Genomic DNA, 21,382 nt, shown 5'->3' with positions numbered 1-21,382 from the left:
TCTGATGCCTTGGAAGCTCTCTGCGGACCATGGCATTTGCTCTGAGATGCAACTAAGAAAATGTCAGGAAAATCCTACTAGAACAGCTGAACTTTATTTGTGATTAATCAAAGTCACTTAAAATTAAGTTATGGCAGGTGTGTAATGACTTCTATTTAACATGAGTTTGAATGTGATTGGTTAATTCTGAACACAGCCACATCCCCAGTTATAAGAGGGTGTGCACACTTATGCAACCAGGTTATTGTAAGATTTTTGTTACGTTTACACGTGGCCGGCTATTTTCATAAACGGACATTTCAACCTCTGGGTTTTCAGAAAAGTGTTTGTTTATATGTACCCGTGTATATATGCCGTCAATGCAGTCAAGAGCACGCCAGACCTGTAGGTGGCAGTGTAACGAGAAGCTCAAGCCCACGTTAGCCAATCAGAATCCCGACAATAGCAACAACAGCAACCAATCACGTCCTCTCTCTCTCTCTCTCGGCTGCCTAAACCTCCGTTTGTCTCAGTTTACATGCAAACGTGCAAACGAAGTTTTCAAAATCTCCACTTTGGCCGAAGTTTTTAGAAACAATCGTTTTCTGTGATAAAAACTGGGTTTTCGTGTAAATGAGAGGCCAAACCGCAGGAAAATATCTGCGTCTTCCCTTCATGTAAACGGGGCCTTTTATTTTTTATTTTTCCCCCTCAAAGATTTCAGTTTGTTTTTCAATTGAATTGTTCACATTATAGGTCACATTAAAAGTGGAAAAAATCCTGACATGATTTATCTTTGTCTCATTCTTTTACATCACAAAAACCTGGCATTTTAACAGGGGTGTGTGGACTTTTTATGTCCACTGTATGTTGTGACAGAAAACAGAGAAGAACAAATTCTCCTTCACACTTCAACTATAGTTTCATCTTCTAAGCTTTCTGAGCACAACTGGTTGTCAGTCAACAATGATCTTTTTATACTCACAGATTCTTGGATTTTGAGGGTTTTTCCCTGAATTTGGTTCAACTGAAATTTCCCTCCATAGGACTCAGGGTTAAGGCCTAAACTAAGCCGTCTTGAATGTGTCTCTTTGCATTATCGGTTCTGTTATTTGGGTCTACCTGAGGTTGAATACCATTCCACTGTAAAAAGAGATCCTTTGTGTGAGTGCATCCTAATTTCCGCCTTTGTTCATGGTATGATTGGGACCAGTTGGTGCTTCCGCTACAGTCTGGCTGCCTCCACATTTACAGCCGTGTTCTCTGGCTAGACTTGTGAGGAGCTCCAGGACTCTGATCTCATGCTCCATGCGAGCTTTCTCCCTCCTCTCGTCCCTCTCAGCCGTCTCTCTCTGCCGGCGCTCCTCCCTCTGCAGCCACTGGGCCAGGAGGTCCTGATGCCAGCGAGCCTGCTCCTGCCGCTGGCTCTCCAGCTGCACCAGCAGGCCCCGTGTCTCGGACACCAGCCGCTGGAAGCAGTCCGTCAGGTGCTTGAGGGCGGGTTCCAGGCAGGAGGACTCGGCGTGATGGTGGCCAGAGGTGGGGAGGGTGTTGGAGCTTGGATCTGGGGGTGCAGGGAGAGGAGAGGTAGTGGATTGGGTAGGAGGGGGAGGGGCCGGTGGAGGTGGTACTACATGTGGGGAAGGAGGGCTCAAGCTGTTTTCCACTAGAGTACCTATGACACAGGATATGAAACAGTACAGATATTATTGTTACTGATGACAGGAATATCTTTGGAGCAGAAATGATGGGTCAATTAATGGACTAGTTGAACACTAGAAAATTAATCTGCAAATATTTTGATAGTAAAATGCCAAACATTCTCTGGTTCCATCTACTACAATGTGAGTATTTGCTGCTTTTCTTAATCGTATGTGACTGAATATCTTAAGGATCTAGACCAGAGAGGGGGGTCCTCAGAGTCACTGCAGGGGGGCCGCCAAATTATTGTTAAAATACTTTTTTGAACGTTTTTCCCCAAAACAATTAAAACATGTCTGAAAATATACATTGAATCCAACATATTATTAGCAAAGATAAATCAGCCTATTTGTATGTGCCTGCCACATGTAGGTTTGACATTAAAACATGATATATGAATATGTAAATAGTAGCTTAGTATTGTAGGGCACCATAAAAAGGTATGTATAAAGGCTTTAGGCCACCCTACATGTTATTGTAGGGCCCGTTTAATATGCAACTTAATTTTATACAATATATGTAGGATGGGCTCGTCTCTCTTTCAGGTTAGGTATTTTTGGCCTAAAAAACGTTATATGCACAGAAAAAAAACAGCTGCAAAAAAAAAAAAAAAGACATTAGCTCTTACATACCACTCATTTCACGATGGATGGATGATTCCAGATAAACTTCATGGTGTCGCTGTGGGAATCCTGTATCGCTGAACTCAAACTCATCTGATGAATCTTCTCTGTCCTCCAACTTGACTTCAGAGTCGAGCTGCCAAGACTGAAGGCCTCCTCTCTCCTCTAAAGAGCTCAAACGTTGTCTTCCTGTCCTCCCCAAAGAACCAAAATTGTGTCCACTAATCTCTGTATTAGAATTTAAATCTGGCTTGATACTTCCTGTCCTGTCGAGGGATTCAAGGTGACGCTCTGCCGTCCGTTCTGGAGAAACAAAATAGGGCCCTCCTTCCCCTCCCGCTGACCTCCGGCCCAACACAGCATCCATCTCGGCAAAATATTTAAAAGTGCAAGGCTGCGAGCTGTCAATGCTCCTCTGTAGCTTGGCTCTCCCATAGTTAGCCTTCAGAGTTTTGACCCGAAGACGGCACTGGTGTGGACTCCGAGAGAAACCCATTTCACTCATGCGGGCTGAGAGGTGTTTGAAGACATGGCGGTTGCGAAGGTTTTCTGCCAAACTCTTCTGGATGCGCTCGTCACTCCAGGCGCACAGCAGCACCTGAGTTTCCTCCACTGTCCAGTTAATCGAGCGTTCAGCTTCTCGTTTCCCTGTACATACAGAAACACAGCTGAATACAGTGAACAACTTCATATAATGTTAGTGGTATGGAGTACATACTGACTCCAAGCCACACATTTAATCCAATTTATTCTAATTAGGATCAAACTGTGTTTTGTTGTTACTTTTGTTGTAAAATTACACTCAGTTTTGCACCAAATCAAACAGCCCTGCAATAAATGCTACCTTCAAGACGGTTATTTCCATGTTTAGTTTTTGTTAAAAAGAGGTGTTGATTCAACTGTATGGTCATTTTGTAGGCTGAAGTTTGTGGTGCTGTTGAACTATATTGTAATATACTGAGAGGTGTCACTTTCTAAATAATTAATGCATTCTCACTGATATGAAAAGTATTAGAAACACATTCCAGTATGATGCCATACTAAAACACCTCTCTAAAAACGGCATTGGTTTTAGCTGATAAACTGATAACTGAGTGTACATCACAGTCTGAAATGTACAAAAGGTTCCCTCCACAGCGGAGTACCAGCTATACAACCATCAGACAATATTCTCTACATCATTAACTAGGCTATGTGATCTTAAATTGAGTGAATTAACCAGAAAATGTAACTATGACTCAATAATTTTATTCACTTAGTCACTTTTTAAACATTAAACTGTCATTACTGCTGTTTTTTTTCTTCTTCCTGGTACTGCTTTTATTTATTTGTTATAAGTTCATCGAGAGAAGCTATGCAAAATGTTATTGTACCTGAGTTTAATGACAATGATTGTTATTTTGCTTGGCCTTACTCTGGAACCTTCTCATTGACACTTTACGTTCCCCATACTGCACATTAGCTTTTTTTTTTACTTATCTCACTAGTAAGAAATAAAAAAACATTCAAATAAGGTGAACATAATCTGCAAAATCAGTTTAGATAAAGACTGGTTGAGGTACTTGGCAGCTTAGTTTTAGCAGTAGAGTGGTAATTTTTTACCTTCATAAATGCTTATCATGACACCTACATATGCAATTACATAAAGGCTAACTACGATATTTAATTGCTATCATAACACAGTGTGCATGACATGTATTGCATAAGTAAAGCTCGAAGCGTATCTACAAATTTATCACCTGGCTTCAATAACATGACATAGTCACGGACTGTGCTATTAACTCGGTTATGTTAGACATTTAAATCCATGTCCATCTTTAGCAAAGATCATATCCTCACATTACTTATGCTTGCTAATTAGCCAGATAGCAAGCTGTTAGCCGACACAGCTACTAGGTGAAAAGTTGAGTTAGCCAGCACGCTAATTCAGATACATGCAGAATAATACGAGCCTTATAACACAGACAGCGAGCAGGACAACTAGCAACGAATGGTTCAGCATCTTAATAACGGAGTAAATCTAAACTAGAAAGCTAGTTCTGCTCTCTGTAACAAACACAGCTAAGGTTAGCGGCTAACAGTTAGCTAGCTAACATAGCTACATTAATGTTTGTCTAATTTTGACTCTCTGCTGGCTGTTAAACTACAAACAAAACATGTCGGTTGCTTAAACGATTCTTACTTTTGGTCGTTGAAACGGAGCTGGTCGAGTTGATCATCGGTGGATTCATTTTCACGGGCTACAGAAAATGTAAACAATCCTCACACACACACACCGACACTCCTCTCTTCCGGGTGACGTCGAGTTCAGCGCATGACGTCGATTGTCGTGTTGCAGAGTTGTGATTGATTCAGAAAATGTAAAAACAATGTATGGCGACAGTTATGACAAATATGACTATATATATATATATTGTATTAAGCACTAATTGATTGTGTGTCTCTATATCCTGCATATACAAACTCCAATTAAGGCTGTAAGCAATATCTTCCCCATAATACTCATTTACATATTGTACTGCAAATGTATTACATATTCTATATTATATATTGCCCTAATCTGCAATGTTCCCATTTGTCCTATATTTGATCTGTACAAATCCTATAGTTATGCATATTTCCTCTGGGGTCATTAAAGTTTTATGTTATTGTATCTAAGGAGGATACTATGAGTTTAACATCACATATTCATTCTTTTTTAATATGCAGTACATTCATATGGTACAGTGTGTTGTATAATATTTATTTAGACAAGTGCACCATTGGTGTTTGTCGATATAATGTGCAACAATTGATAAAGCTGTGGTAGTTTTTTTGTGGTAAGTATGTGATACATTTCACAAACAACTTATGCTTAGAATTAATACATAATGAACATAATACATGTAGTATCTCTTACATGTAGTATCCCTAGAGTCATGATGGAAGATGGTGCAAAAGGAAAATTATAGTCATATCTTTGGATATTAAAGAAATGTAAATGTAAATCTGTTTCTGTTTGGGCAGTTTAGGTTAATGTACATATGAGGATTTTTTCAAAAGCATTAGGAGTCAAAATAAAAATAAAAAATTGACATTATTCAATTTACAATGAGTAAAGAAGGCATAAGTCAGGAGTTAGAAATGACACAGCAGCGGGGGACTGAGTTATAGGAGTGGGTGTTAAGGGATATGTCAGAAGGTATACTACCAGTCTGTTCACACAGACACTAGCAATGCATGAATAAATGCAGCCACCTCATTCATTTCAAAGAGACAGCAGTTAGCACAATTGGGTCCCAACACAGGCCTCAGGCAAAAAGACTAATGCAGTATTGTTAAGCTAAACACTTTAACCTGGACCAACCTTTGGCACACCACAGTCCCATGTTATGCGTCAGGCAACACAATGCACAGGACAATCCAATACATGCAAGTACACATTCCTTTGTAATGTAAACAGTGTAAGTCTACGGTTGACCTTACAATCATAGTATAAAGTGGTGTGCAGTGTATTGGCCTCTTTAGTATTTTTTACACAGTGCTCTTGTGATCTCCACACGACTCTACTTGGCTCTTTTTTAGTTTTCCATTAGCAAAAGTTGTGGATGGTACATGGTACTTTTTTTGGTACCACTTTGGTCGAGGTTCCAGGCGAGCTGAGCCGATATTATAAAAGGTGGACTGAAATGTTTTTTTAAATGGCAGCCTGCTAAACTTTGCCGAACACTACGTACGAGCATTCAACAAGTGTCCCGTTGAAGATGATGTCACAGCAGTTCATGTGGCGGCGCTATGGTTATCAGTTAAGAATCCCGCCTACGCTGAGGGGGCGCTATACGCAGTGGAACATGATAAGAGAAACATACTGGTATCAAAAAAGTAAGTTGAGTTGAGCAGAGCCGCACCATACTGTGGGAACACGATATAAATGCCCGTTAAGAACCTGTTAAGACCTTGCTTCTTGCGTGCATGTGCCATAGTGCCGTCGCATGAAACTGACGTGACATCATCAACGCATCACTTTTAATTTTGTTTAACAAATGTTCCCTGAAGTAGAACCTTATTGAGAGAACTACACACCGAGACACCATGTGAGGAAAAGAATAGAAGGGTAGAGTAGAATATAATGAGCAAGTAACAGTTGACTAAGTTGACGATGCCATCTTTGCCTCACTAAATAAGTAGCTATATGATTGCAAATCCCTGACAACCACAGAACATGAATTAAGCACTCAAATTCCAAATCTTAACTCAGTGCATTTTTGGCACAGCTACACTTGTATTTAAAGCTGTCCACATGCGATCCAGATGCATTTTAACTGCTAAGTGTGAACACGTCCCAAGAGGCCGCAAATTCATCTCAACTTTAAATAATAAGAGGGAACCATTTAGAGGAAATAGCTCCTAAAGAGGCTATGAGGCGCTAATGGGTCGTCTTGTGCATTCTCTGGATGTCTGCTGAGAGCATTAAGATAGCTGGTGTCCCTCCCTCTATTTCACTGGTTTACCTCCTCAGTCTTTCATCCACAAACACAGCAATTAGTGGGGGGGAGTCCTAAAGTGCTGCTAATGCAGATTCAGTCTGCTTCCCTGCAGTGGCATTTGCATTTTGAGCTTTCAGCCTTTGTTCTGTTATAGAGTGACTTTAACTGCAATCTTAAAAGAGAATGTCGGTGTCGTTTACACAACAGCCCATTTTCTTATGTCTACATCTTCTTCTCTTTCATACCACCTACGAGGGTTGGGCTAGGGTTGTCTGATCAGGGTTCAACCCTCCTTTTGGAAATTCAAACCAAGCCAGTCTACATGGTCATGACAATTCAGAATTTCTTTTTTTTTATCGATTTTTTACTATTTTGAAAAGTTAGGCTTTGCTGTTGGCTTCACGACTTTAAAAAGAGAGAGAGATTAGCGCTCCCCAGCAGCCGCACTGAACTGCAGTGTGCAGATGGGTGCAGGCAGTTTTGCCTGTAAAACTCCACTCTCCAAAAGGCAGACTAGTAAAAAACCTGGCACTCACTGTCAGCGGACTGTTCGGAAATGAATTGATCCATACCGCTCTGCTGTTGTTGAAGCTGCCTGTAAAAAAAAACTAGTTTTATACAATCTATGGTGAAAACTCAGTGTAAAGCACATTGAAACAAAATTGATGTTATTTTTTCAAAGTGTGCGGCGACCTGTGACGACTGCCCTACTGTCATTTCAAACCAATCACATAATTTGCCCCACCCCCTGTTGTTAGCGACCCAGGTCGTGTGCAATTCACATTGAAATAGGTCTTAGTCATACCCTGATCAAACCCACCTGGCAACCTGGGTCGTGAAGCCGAGTAGCTTGAGGAGGGTTACCCCATTCAAACACACAGTCGACCTGGGTATAACCCTGATTGAGCCATTGGTGGGAAAGGGGTATCATTCGCATTGCCAGACCTATCTCTACAGCACTGTGTCAGCTTTGTTGCAGTGCATGACATATGTAATAGTTAGTCGTAAAGAACGCATTTTAGAGAATTCTCTTATTTGCTGTCTTACCAAGATTTTTTTGCTGAATTAGATCAAATCCAATTTCATCTCTGTGTGTTTAACACATTGGTATCTATAATGGTAAACTGCTGGCCTTGCTTTCTCGAAGGTGGTGTCCAGCAAATAAAAATGTCTGTTTTAGCAATTAAATGTGTTTTTAACACAGAAAATCATACGTGTTCTTAAATGAGCAATAACTTTCTTAGTCTGTCCTGATAGCTAGGCTCTCTGCACCTTTGTAACTCAAACTAAACCAAGCAGAGTTTGCAAGTTGGTGGAGGTTCTTTTTTTAACTTTTGAAAAAGGATAGCCGTTTCCATCTTATTGAAAGTAATATTCTTCCCATCCAAATCTCATCTAAATTTAGTTAAATAACAGCAATAGCATTTTTTTTTTATGATACAATACAGTATTACTTACTGTAATATTTTGACTTTGCAGGCAGTGTAAAATCTACAAAGATACCCTGGAGGACACAATATAGATGAAACTGTTATTATATGGTGACACATTTTGAAAGATTATCTTCAAATGGAGACTTTCATTTCTTCTGGAATTTAGATGACAGGTGAACTCAACTCAGTACCAGAAACTGTGAATGATCTCACAATGAGGAAATAAGAGTTGAAAAGAAAAGGCAATGGGGAATTCTAAGCATACTGTACTGTATGTCAGCACATGTTGAGGAGGAAGATATAGGGAAATACAAAAGCACATGAAAAAGCACATTGTTATACTGTAAGATGGGCTCTCAGAAACTTTCAACCACAGGAAGAAAGTTTTAGTTGTGGTTCTAGTTCCTGCACCCAGAAAGCCCGTGCTGCTGGAGTGGGACTTTCCAATGACCCAGGAACTATCTGTGTGGAGTGTTTGTCACTGGTATCGGTATTTGGACTTGGGAAAGGCAATACTTTCAATGTTGTTGACATTTAAATCACCATTGCGCAACCAGCTTTCCAACTGTTTTACTAAAACAGCGAGATAAAAAGAATGGGCAAGTGGGACTTCCTGTTTCTAATTAGGTTCTTGACTTCCCTGAAGCTCCTTACATCTTGGGACTATTTTCGGAAAGCCCCAAAAGTGGCAAAAAATGTCATGCTGGCAAATGTGATTTTCAAACTATAAATGTCTGGACAAGTACTGATCGACAACCCTTACAATATGTTGGGGACATTTTGTACGACCTGTCTGAAAAAGTCAGATTTCGAGGTTTTAATCTTGGAAACAGTTATAAGACGTAGAATTGCAGGCTGAGATAAAGGGTTGTTCTTCACAGCACAACGCACAGCACTGACTGCTTGGAAGCACACACACACACGTACAAATGATGAGTTCGCCACAGCATAGGTAATTACAGAGGAAGAGGGGAGCCGAGACAGTCGACTGGACATTCATCTCATTACTCACGCCTGCCTCCGGCTGAGGAACATCACACTCTCCTCTTTCACACGGATGCTTCCAGGCTCACACACACACACACACACACACACACACACACACACACACACACACACACACACACACACACACACACACACACACACACACACACACACACACACACACACACACAATACCTCGACAGTCAGGGTCAAGAGCTTGATGCATCTTTCCATCTTTCCTTATTACATCACCAACCAGAGCTGGCTAATTAATATTCATGAATACTCTTTAGAGACAGTGGGCACTGTATGAATGGAAATGACATCTAGGATTTTTGCATATTTCTACAACTTAGACCATCAGCGGACCTGTGAGCAGGAAAAGGATAGAGGGAGTATTCCTGGTGGACTCATACATTTTGCAGGAAAATGAAGTTGAAACATGTGATCTTTCTGGTATGGGAGAAGCTGTAATTACTAGTCTTTGTTCTCTTGGAATTCAGGGGATGGATCATTTACAAAAGTGTCTGGACGCCCGAAAGAAAGAGCCATGCTTTTAATATATGACCGCAATAAATAAATAAGTGCAGAGCTTGCACTGTCTCCTCCTCTTTCCCATCCTCAAAGGCGTGAGTCAGGCTGTAGATCTTCTTTCAGTGTGATTTGTAGTGCAGAAAACCAGGTCAGCGAGCACACAGCGAGGTAAGGTGGGGTGCAGGCGGCTCACACCCTGGAGAACGGTTACGTCAGTTGAGGCTGCAGGAGAACTGAGGTATCCCACTGTGGAAGCTCAGAAGCGCTGCCTGCACGCTGCTCTTTGGCGTGGCTCCATTTTCCCCTCTTTTATGTCTCCTGACAACCAGCAGCAGTAGCCATATTGTTTAGATCAGTGGCTCGCAAACTTTCACACCAGACACAAACAAAGACTCAACATGGGAGCAGTGCAGCAATTCGTGGAATCTGTGCTTTTTTTCAGCTTGTGGTCCCCTAAGAACCAGAGTGATGTCAACAGCCTGCAACTGGAGCCCGAGTTGCAAGCACTCCTGCTGACTGACAAGTCAGTCTCTACTTGAGTATTAGCAAAATTACAATGTCCACATTCCACAAGTCAAAGCATCCCTTAACTAATGAAAAAAAAAACATGCTTCATGCACAGTCACTTCGACTTTTGATGCTGGTAAACAGAACCATAGGCCTATATTTTCTTCTTTGTATTGTTGCAGTGATGTGACTAGCCAATCACTGCCTAAAAATAAATTATATGTTGCGTTTGACATTAAAGTGAAACTGAGTATCTGTTGAGTGCAATTTGTGGTGCCTTTGAGACGCAAATGTATGCTCATATAAGATAAGATAAATATGTAAAAATGCATATGTTTTCATATGATAAGTTTACTCAAACTGGCCATAGAGGAACATGTTTCATCTTCTCGCCAGCATCTGTTGCAGCTTATATTAATCTTGCAAGCCACATACTGTATCCCTCATCATGGTCCTTCTGGTGACCAATTAGAAGGCCTTGTAGAGTAAAAAGATCGCCGGTGCAAAACAGATGTCTTCTTAATTTATAGTTTATTTTTTAAAGGTGCATAACATTGACGAACGTTTCGATGTAAGGTTACATCTTCATCAGAGTCCTTGGAGAAGCAGAAGCGCAGAGAACTCTCTATTTTCTACCCAATTAGAAGGCCTATTTCCAACCCTGCAGAGACAAAACCAAGTTAAGACTTAGTTGAGTTTGTGTTGACGGCTATACTATGTGCTCTCATTTGCAGATATTTTCGACCGAAGACAGGGAATCTTATTTCTTTCGGTGGCAATCATAAGCTCATCATCGCCTGTTGACATTACAGCAACTCATGCAGAAAATGTTCTCCTATAGCTGTGATTTGCAGCTGCAAAGCACATGCCTCTGCACCAGGGTGGGATGCTGAACCACAGAGTTTCAAAACACACATGGAGGAACCGCGGCAGGTCATTTATCAGCCATAAAAGTTGGCTTCAGAGCTGTTGTGATGTGGAGTTGCGAGCCTCTCTGTTTTTCAAAGCTTTAATCCAGTCTCTCAAATGAATTACAGAACTCTTGGTCCCATGCCTGGATGCCCTCTAATTTGCTTGCATTTTTATAGTAGCCACCAATTTGCAGAGGCCACTTTTGACCAACAGCGAACTTATGGCAAAGCATCTGCGCTTCAAAACACTTCCTACGAGCACCAGATGCCTATATGAGAAAAACACTATGTCCACTGTAATCTATTCAACAACACAGAGCAATCTGAGATGAAGTGCAGGAGAGAGATCATCTGGGGAAGTGTGTGGTAAAGGTCTGGCTTTGGGAGAAACTCAATGTGAACACAGATGTCTTCAGAACAACACTGGAAAGATTGAGTTCAACCACACATAGGTCACATGCATCAGTGCACCTTTCTGTTTATCAGCATGTGATGCTAAAATCTTCTTCAGTCACACGCCACACTTCCTATACGTCTTATTTGAGTCACAGTCATCCGCAAATCTGTGTAACTCTACGGGCATTTCCACCTTGAGTTCCTTCTTCCTTTGTTTGCAGGGGCAGTAGCCTCAAACAGGAACTGGCGAGCTAAAAGTGGAACAAAGACTTAAAAGACTCCAAAAATTCCTCCACATATTTGTGCACGTGGATAAAAGGTCACATTCCACGAAGTTTTTGTTTGTTTTTTTTTTACCAAAAATGGTAGGACATTCTTATGTAAGGGAAAGCTGTGATCCTTTACATAAATGGTGAATATCGGTCAGTGCTCTCTGTCCACTGTCCGTCCAGCCTGAGAGTGAGAGCTCGCCGGTTACATCACAGGGTCGGTCACCGTGTCATGTAGACGAGGCCGACTAAGGGATTGAAACACGTAAACAGATGAATCAATGATTCCCTTGTCATACCTCCACACTGTCGACCTGCCGTGATGGTCTGCAGCTGAGAAAGCACATCCACTGTGGTTAATGATGTTCGAAGTGTCCTGAATCAAGAACACAGTGGCCCGCATTTCACAGTGGACCCTCAGTCATTGTAAGACTAAGCTTGTAGGAATAGACTGTCTTAGATATCTATGCCAATATGTAGATAGAAAAAAACGCATCCAGATATTCAGGTTAAATACTGGGCTAAATTAAATTGAACTAAGCAGTGATGGACAGCACTGTACTAAGTACATTTGCTCAAGTACTCTACTAAGTACAAGTTTCTATTTAATGACACTTTATACCTCTACTCCACTTACAGATGAATATTTTCTATATAAAACCTACTGTATGACCATCTTATAATAATAATAATACTAATAATAATTTGATGCCTTGTTATACATTACACTACCCAAAATCATATAAGTAGTTAAATTAGCTCCACCAGCTACAGCATTAATGCTTACATGAATGTAAAAATTACACCATTACCATAAAACATATAATATTATAACACTTAACACATACATTTAGCTAATCATACTTCTGAAAAAAAAATCTATTGCCTTTTACTTGTAGTGTATCTTCATATTAGGGTATTTCCACAAATGAAAAACATCAGGATATTTACTACTGGAAAAGGTTTTTTTCAACATCTAGGTTATATGCAACTGTGATAGCGTTTCAATGACTGGAACTGCTTCACATTGGAATACAGTCAGGGTTATCTGTTAACCGTAGCATTGGTAGTTCAATCCCCGGCTCCTTCTGTCTATACGTCAAAATGTTCTTAAGCAAGACACTGAACCCCAACATGGTTGTGTTTATACAACAGTGTCTGCATACATGGATGAGTTTGTCAGAGTTAACAGTCCCTGTGGACATCGACCATTAACTAAATTTCTGTAACTTCACGGACCATTGTGAACAAGCTGATGCAGAAAGTGTCATAGTTGCGTAAGTTGCTTTGGATAAAAGCATATGCAACGGTTAGAGCATTTCAATGACTATATTACAACATGTAGGCAGGAACTGCCTCACACTGAAATCAGTTAGGGTTATCCGTTAATCGTAGCATTGGTAGTTCAATTCCTTAATGTCTAGAAAACTTTGATCACTTTTGGGCCAGTTTTAACAGTGAGACACCTTTTGACCTGCAAATCACACAATGAGTGCTTCTAGACAAATCAATCCAGATCTTCTATTATGGGAACCTCAAACTCCTTGAAGTGCTCTAGATTCCAGCACCAGACCCCACCACCATCGAACCTCCTCCGCTTGGATAAATGTAAATGTAAATGGACTGTTTATATAGCGCTTTTCTAGTCTTAACGACTACTCAAAGCTCTTTAACATAGTACAGGAACCATTCACCATTCACACACATTCATACTGTGGCCGAGGCTGCCATACAAGGTGCCAGCTGCTCATCAGGTAAACATTCACACACATTTACACTCCGATGGCGCAGCATCGGGGGCAACTCGGGGTTCAGTGTCTTGCCCAAGGACACTTCGGCATGGAACTGCAGTATGGGATCGAACCCCCAACCTTCCGATTAGCAGGCGACCTCTCTACCACTTAGCCACAGCCGCCCCCACTTAGTCCACAGCCACAGGATAACAGGGATTGCGAGGAATGCGTCCCACCTAAGTTACCGAGGCGACCCCCTTTTGGTGGCTGAGGAATGCCTGGCGTTTCACTGCTTGGACTGTTTTCACAGTGCGCACAAGCGTCCGCATTTCTTCTGGTAAACTGATCCCGACCACACAAGAGGAGCCCCTCTCCTCCCCACCTCCCTGTACAGCCACCTCTCCAGCTACTGTCAATCAACACCTAATACTCCGAGCACAGCTGATCGAAACCACTTGGGAGGACTGCTGGTTCCAATTGAACCAAGAATGTGCATATGTAACAGTGAAAAGTGGGCCATTTCCATGGCTGTGGGAGTGGCATTCCTATGGCTTTGAACATATAATAAGCAGACAGTTGTGCGGTACAAAGACCAAGAAAAGAGGGCAAAAGTCAGCTGAAGGCATGAAGCAGTAACATGAAGCGTTAAGTCAAGCCAGAGCGATCCTTTGAAAACCCAGCCAACATTAACAAGCTGAATGATAAAAAAATAACACATGATATGACACACACATGAGTCTGTTTGGTAGTTTAGGACTTGATGAAGAGTCCATTGCGGCTCGAAACATATTTTTTAGTCTCATTTGAAAATAATAGTATCAAAAAATCTCACGTTTCATAAAAATGTATTTGTTCATTTAGACTGGTTGTAAAGTGAATACAACTACAAGGTTCACAGAGAGAATGCTGATATACTGAGATACTTTAACGACTCTGTTGTGACAGATGCTGAATGTCTCTTCCAGTGTTGACTGGAGCAGAGAGAGACAGGTTGCAAGAATAGCTGCTTCAGATTGTGTGTGGGTATTTAAGTTTACAGCCCCTCATAAGAGAATCCTGCAAGTATGTCTTTATATACACCTCAAACGAGACTCACATTTTAACCCTCAAAATATTATCAATTACAATATTTTATTTTCTGCCTCCTTATGCCTTTTTGTTTTGTATGGTTAATGAGACCTATGGGAGAAAACCATTTTCACTCTAGTAGTCTGCAGAGAGACGTAGAAATTGAGTGATTAAATAAACAAGGGACAATCTGTGAACCAAATCTGTTTCCAAGCTTGCCCGTCTGCGTTTCTCCAGCTGTCCTTACCCCCCCCGTCTGGACTCACAAAGTGCCCAGACTGTCCCTCTAAACGGTCATAAACAATGTCCATCCCACCCAGACACACTCGTTTGGACAGATCAGCCTCAGATAGACTGTGCTCGTGGACGAGGACTGACACTTGTATGTCAGGTGTATAGGGCTGGGTATTGATCAAACGTTTTCGATACCGGTACCGATACCAATACTGTGACTTCGATACCAGTTCCTTAACGATACTTTTTTCAATACCAATTTAATAAAATAAAAATAAATTACATTACAAATCCTTTTACTGTATTTATTTTTCATCTCCTAGTACATGAGCCCTGTCTCTGTGCCTAGAGTTTTTCCTGCCTGTCTCTGCGACGTGTAACGTTAGACAACCAATCACAAACATTATTAGATCTTTGTAGAAGCATGCTGCATGCTTATTGGCTCACTGACGCTGCTTTACTCCTTAGGTATTGAAATTGGGTACTGAATGACTAAGCATTTTTCAATACTTGATACTTTAGAGGTCATTCGGTCGGTGCCTTAAAAGTATTGAATTCGGTACCCAACCCTACAGGTGCATTTGCTGAGTATGAGCACCTGAGTTTGAATACCATTGTTCTTACCTGTCTGCACAAACTGCACTTAGCGAAGCCTAAACATTCTTTAACTAAAGAGTAAACAATTTGGGTTATTCTCCAAACCTGATTCTCTGTTCTAGAGTGTTAGGGGAATCATGTCACAACGAGGTCACAAAGCTAAAATGTAACCCAGATTGAAAGGATCAGGAAGAAGTGGGAAATAGACAGTTTGGGCTGTAAACTCTGTGGAAATTTGTGCTTATTAATTTAGTTATTTAGTGTTTTCTTTAATTGGCTCCCTGTTAGTCGATACTTTGGCAATAACTACATATCCTGGGGTCTAGCAAATAAGTTTTTTTTCAACCAATATTAATCATATAGCTTTATTTGCAGTGTTCTTCTGCCATTTCTGCAATGGCCGTAGCTGACAATTAAAATATGTTAAAGTTGTTGATCAATTCGTCACCATGAGAAAAAGACTGTAGTCCTGGTTCGATAATGACATTTTAAAAATGTCAGTAATGGCTATTAGAGACGGTAAGCCAAGCCAAGACGACAGCACTGAGGTTGCAACTTTTCTCTTTGCTGTTGCTACTAAATATAAATCTCTGCTTCAGAATAACTGTAAAAAATGAAGTTAGTTCAGTAGCAGACAGGGTTGCATCACTGCCAGACACACCATTGGGTCCGTGTTTAGAAACTATTGCTCAAACCTACAGTATACAACTTCATTTTGAATTCTAGTGAAGACCCCCAGAGGTTCCAAAGATACCATAAATGTCAGGAGGAGTTTTTGGGGAAATGTGCACATGAGGTGAGCATTTTGACCTTTTCCCATGTGGTCCATTTGCAAGGGAAGAAACATTTGTAGTGTCCTGTAGTGAAACCCCTCCTGCATTTCCTCGTCTGGAAAGTAATAGAAAAACATTCAGCCCGGCTCCTGATTGCTCTGTGAATAATAAATTATTGCCAGGCTCATTTATCCACCTGCCGTCAGCAGTGTTAGAGGAGGCAGGTGCAGTGGCATTAAGAGCAGCGGTGGAGACCTAGCAGTGTCACCAAACAATATCATTAAACGGCATAAAAACACAGAGGAGCTCGGCTGGAGGGCCGGGGGTTACTGGTCTGGGAACGCTTGTAATTAGCCTGAGCAGCTGGGAGGCTGTGTGTGTGTGTGTGTGTGTGTGTGTGTGTGTGTGTGTGTGTGTGTGTGTGTGTGTGTGTGTGTGTGTGTGTGTGTGTGTGTGTGTGTGTCTGTGTGTGTCTGTGTGTGTCTGTGCGTGCGTGCGTGTTTTCTCTCCCTTTTTGTCATTTTAACTCATTTGAGTTCAATTTAATTCACTGACGGCTTTATTGGTTAGACACAATGATACAACACAATGTCGGAGCAGAGGGCGTCAAATGAATTATTCACCAAAGAATATAATAAGACATTATTCATCTTTTGTTATTTCAAATATAATTCAGCTTTTTGATGCCTAGTCAAATGCGAAAATGAAGATTTAAACAACAAATAGCATTTGTGATTATCAGCCAATTAGTTTCAAGCATTTTTAATTGGATCAAAGAACCTTTGCAACCACAACTACAGAATATAAGCCAAAGTGGATTTGAACATTACAGTTTTTATGTTGTTGTACATTTTATTTTCTTTGTTTTTTCTTCTAGCACAGCGTAGATCTGAAGGTTCTTACTTTAAGCTAAATGTTTTGACATACTGTAGGAGTCCACACGCTGAAACATATAAAGTTACATTTTATAATGAAAAAATAAATCTATCACATAGGCCATTAAATGAAAGGTTTCAGTGTGTTGGCCTGAATTCTCTTTCCACTACGATTCTATTGAAATAAAATGCTGTATACATGTTGAGGCCAGATGTAAAGATGTTGAACAATACCACCAAAAGAACAGCTTTTCAGCAACGTCAGTCGTGAAATATCAGCTTCTATCAAATCTAGGCAACAGTTCAAATATTTTGCACTGACGAGATTGCTGACATCAGAGAACATTTGACTCCCTCTCCGTCTTTGTCTGACTCTGTCTGTTTATCTCTCTGTTTATTCCATATGTTTGCATAATGGGGGAAGTGACTTGAGGAAACCAAGGAAACAATGAGCCACCACCAAGACAAACCGCCCCACCCAACTCGACCCCACCTCCCTCTTTTCCTTCACTTCCCTATTGCCCTCCTCCCTGCACAAGGACAGCAGGGTGAGACAGAGAGGAGGCCCCACCTTGGATCAATACGAAAACCGTCACAGTATATTTTCATGCACAAAAGAATTGAGAGACCCAAGAGCTTGTTCATTTACACTGCAATAACCTGACTAATGTGAAATCTGTGTTCAAGTGATCAGTCTGATTTCTTAGGGGACATATTGCTTGTTTATAAAAATGTATGATGTTTAAAAAAAAAACACATTTAAAACTTGTCAGGCAGGTCTTTTGCTTTTTGGTGTTTTAAAAGAAATCTATATTAAAAAACAAAACAGCATGGACTTAAGAAAGAAAAAAAAAAGATTTTTATTTTTTATATATTTTTTTTACCTCAAGTGGAGAAAAAGCTCAGAAAAGCTAAATACAAGCATTACGAGCAACATAGTATATATCCACAACGTTTCACTTCCGGGATTGCTCCACTGCCGCCAGAATTTCCGCCGGATGTCCCTCTTTTCAGCCGGATGTCCGTTAACTTCCGCTTTCTTTGTGTTGGAATTTTAAACTCTGGTGGATTTATGAGGACTATGGGGAACTGCTCCTCAGAACTCTGCAGGGTAAATCCAGACAGCTAGCTAGACTATCTGTCCAATCTAAGCTTTCTGTTGCACGACTAAAACAACTTTTGAACTGTAGTGGAAGTTTCCGTTGCAGCAGGGGTAAAGGTTTGAAAGTTTAGTAAAGTGAAACAAATAAGACAGTTGAAACTAAACCAAGTTTAGGTTTTTGTATTTTATTAAAAATATATATTTGCAAATATAGGAGCAACATGATTTCACAAAAGGCACAGCGGCCCAGTGTGGAGTCAGTCCCTCAAATGAGTGAACAGAACACAAATTTTTACAGGCAATCTGATACATGAAGACAATCAGGAAAAACACAAGAGACATCTCGGAGCCATCTCACCTCCTCCTCCCTGTACGAATTTCACCCCCAGTTACATCTTAACCGGCATGGGAAAACTAGAGATAGGGGCTACAAGGTCACCCTAAAACTATCTGTTCAGACAAACAGTGCTCACATTATGTTCCAGACTGGATGTCTCATAAAGTTAAAATCAAAATCTACATGTGGGAAATAAGATAAACTCTTTCAGAATTTGTGAGAGAATTAAAGAAGAAATAAAACATAAAAATATAAGAAATTATGCTTAAATGCAATTTCGCCATTACAGAACGTACAGATGTTCCACCAAAACAAGTTCCTTCCGGAGGCTATTTTGCAGCGACTCTGTAGCTCCGTCCGGCGCTTAGCGCCACCCATGACGATTGTGATTGGTTTAAAGAAATGCCAATAAACCAGAGCACGTTATTCTCCCATCCCGGAATGCTGTGTGGACCAGCCAGACCCTCCTTCGCAGCGCTGTGGAGGAAGTTCTGGCACAGCGAGACTACAAGCAACCAAAAGTTGCTAGCCGGGCCAAATATGGCAGAATTTCTGGCTCACCTCAGCTGGCATCTTTCCTGTGTTGATCCCGATGATCAAATGTGAGCCGGCTCTGGCTGGCCCATATATGGCTGCCAGATTAGTTTTAGGTTTTGGTTTGGTTTAGGGAGTGCTTTGGGATGATAATCAAATGTTAGTATCACTTGGGCCATCATCAGCATCTAAATAATATATAACTGGACCAGTGTACCAGAGAATCGCAACCAGGTGTGCTGGATTCAGGAAGTGATCATGGAGAAAAGAAGTAAGAAGTAAGAGAAAATAGGGGTATTGGAGGAACATATAGTTAAGTATGAGAGGAGGTGATCCAGTTGGAAGAGGGTGACTGGAGTTATTTCTTAAAAAAATGTGTTTTTGGTAAATGACAGATGATGGGAGTGCTTCTGTTCCATTAACCAGACCTTCCGTCAGTATTGGCTGAAGGTCAGTCCAGGTATTACAAAAATGGCTTTTCCAATTTTCTTGTTAAATGAATCTGAAGTCGTCCAGTTTATCAGAGAGTTTTTGAAGGCTGCATTTTTCTTTGAGATGGAACGAATGGCATGAAGGCTCAATCATGAAGCTGAACCTGCGCTTTGACACAGTGGATAAATCAATCTAACAATATTTGTATTTATGAACAGATTTTTAAAGTATAACTTTGGCTTAATAAAATATCACAAAACTTCAAACAGCATGTACCTTGAATATTTGAAGAACAATCTCTCAACTATGAATACAGTATTTATATAACTTTGATGAATGCCTTGGGCGGCAACTGATGTGCATCAAATGAAGCAATGCTATATTATACGCTGTCACCCAGAAATTATGTTTATATACTACTAATGTGCACATATGTTTTATTAATAACATAATAAAGAAATATTGTTACTGCTTGCAGAATTAGTGACTTTTTATAAATCAGTTCTTTAAACCCATATTTATAGACTTGCTTTAATGTGATGCAGCGCCGGCCCGAGCCTTTTGGGGCACCTAAGCAGAATTTGATTTGGGGGCCCCCCCTCCCACCACGCGGAGTCACCTGTGCTTGACGATTATTTTACACAAATGTCACGCTATAATGTTACATTATAAATTAATACAGTGAGGTTATGTATTAATACAGTGACAGAGTATGAACTACTGTCCCCCTGGGCACAGATGCATAAGGACCCTCCCCCCTACTCTATTTGTGCAAAAGTGGGTGCAAACCGTGAGGGAGGGGGAATTTTATGTGAATGTGATGGATGTGATTTCCTGTATTCTGGTGCATTTTTGGGATGGTCAGCTTGAGAAGGGCAATACCTAAATTTGTTCAGATTCATAGCTTTTTGCTTTAATAAGGTAGTGACTTCACACAACTACTTGGGCTTCAGGGCCAAACAACACGTTCAATCCCACAGGACTTCATGTTCTCTATTTATCCTGATAGGGATGCATATTTAGATTTTTTGTCCTGACCGATAGCCCGCCCGTGTTAACCGCTTATTAACCGTTAACAATCAGCTGACTAAGTCCAAGTCCACCCTTCTGGGAGAGTTAGCAACCACATCAATTAGTTTAGCTGCATGGTTGTCAGCTGTGGGTTTGCCGGACATACACTGTGTTAGTAGGAAGTAGGGCTGGGCGATATGCCCTCAAACAAAATCCCTGATTTTTTTCACAAAAAATCTGATTCATGATTTAAATCGATTCTTCCCGCCTACTTAAAATCAATCTGCAGATGACAAATAAATGACAAGATCACACACACACACATACACACACACACAGGACATGTATACCATTATGATTATTCATGCCAATTTTATGCAAATTCATTTGAGTGTTTTCCCTACCATTGTATTGGGGGAGCGCCCTCCGTAAAAGAATGACAAAATGATATTATGCTATATATTCAACAAATTATATAATTATGCTATCAACAACAACTAAAAGGATGCGTGAGAGAAAGCTGTTTTCACACATACAGGTAATTCACTTCTCGTTCCTCAGTAAAAGTTCAATTCATTTTGACTTTAGTTGTTTAGTAGTTTGACTTGCTCCTGTTTTCACCTGTTGCTGAGTAACGTACATTAACATGCCATGGTCTCATGAGTGTAGCATACCTGTAGCAAGCTCTTTCGTAGTAACTAGCGGTAAAACAAACGTCGAAGAGGAGCTCCGTGCTATAAAGCGGCGATTGCTAGTTGTTGTAAGCCGCTACAGACCTCCGTCACAGCTCGGTCGTATCAGCGGCTTAATGGTGCGTTCTAGTAGATGTGTTGAGCTGCAACCGAGTTCCTCAACACCGGGTCTCAACAGCTGATGGTGC

General features: G+C 40.8%; 2 protein-coding genes across 2 annotated transcripts in view; both read right to left on the bottom strand.

Annotated features, from left to right (window-relative positions):
* The window catches only part of rasgef1ba (RasGEF domain family, member 1Ba), a 137,188-nt gene that overhangs the window by 41,073 nt on the left and 74,733 nt on the right, over window positions 1-21,382 (bottom strand). The window lies entirely within an intron of this gene.
* LOC120560373 lies at window positions 622-4,625 on the bottom strand. Its single transcript, XM_039802791.1, has 3 exons — window positions 4,486-4,625; window positions 2,313-2,951; window positions 622-1,654 (listed from the first exon to the last, which is right to left on the bottom strand). The coding sequence occupies exons 1-3, from the start codon at window positions 4,532-4,534 to the stop codon at window positions 1,155-1,157; spliced, it is 1,188 nt and encodes a 395-aa protein (XP_039658725.1). The 5' UTR covers window positions 4,535-4,625; the 3' UTR covers window positions 622-1,154.

The sequence above is a fragment of the Perca fluviatilis genome, chromosome 6 (assembly GCF_010015445.1).
Source record: "Perca fluviatilis chromosome 6, GENO_Pfluv_1.0, whole genome shotgun sequence".
Classification (NCBI taxonomy): domain Eukaryota; kingdom Metazoa; phylum Chordata; class Actinopteri; order Perciformes; family Percidae; genus Perca; species Perca fluviatilis.
This window is presented reverse-complemented; position numbering and strand designations above follow the sequence as displayed.

Coding starts and splice junctions, on each gene's coding strand:
- LOC120560373 (XM_039802791.1), bottom strand. CDS start 4,534: ATGAATCCACCGATGATCAACTCGACCAGCTCCGTTTCAACGACCAAA. Junction 2,952..4,485: donor CTCCGTTTCAACGACCAAAA/GTAAGAATCGTT, acceptor CTGTATGTACAG/GGAAACGAGAAGCTGAACGC. Junction 1,655..2,312: donor CATCCATCGTGAAATGAGTG/GTATGTAAGAGC, acceptor CCTGTGTCATAG/GTACTCTAGTGGAAAACAGC.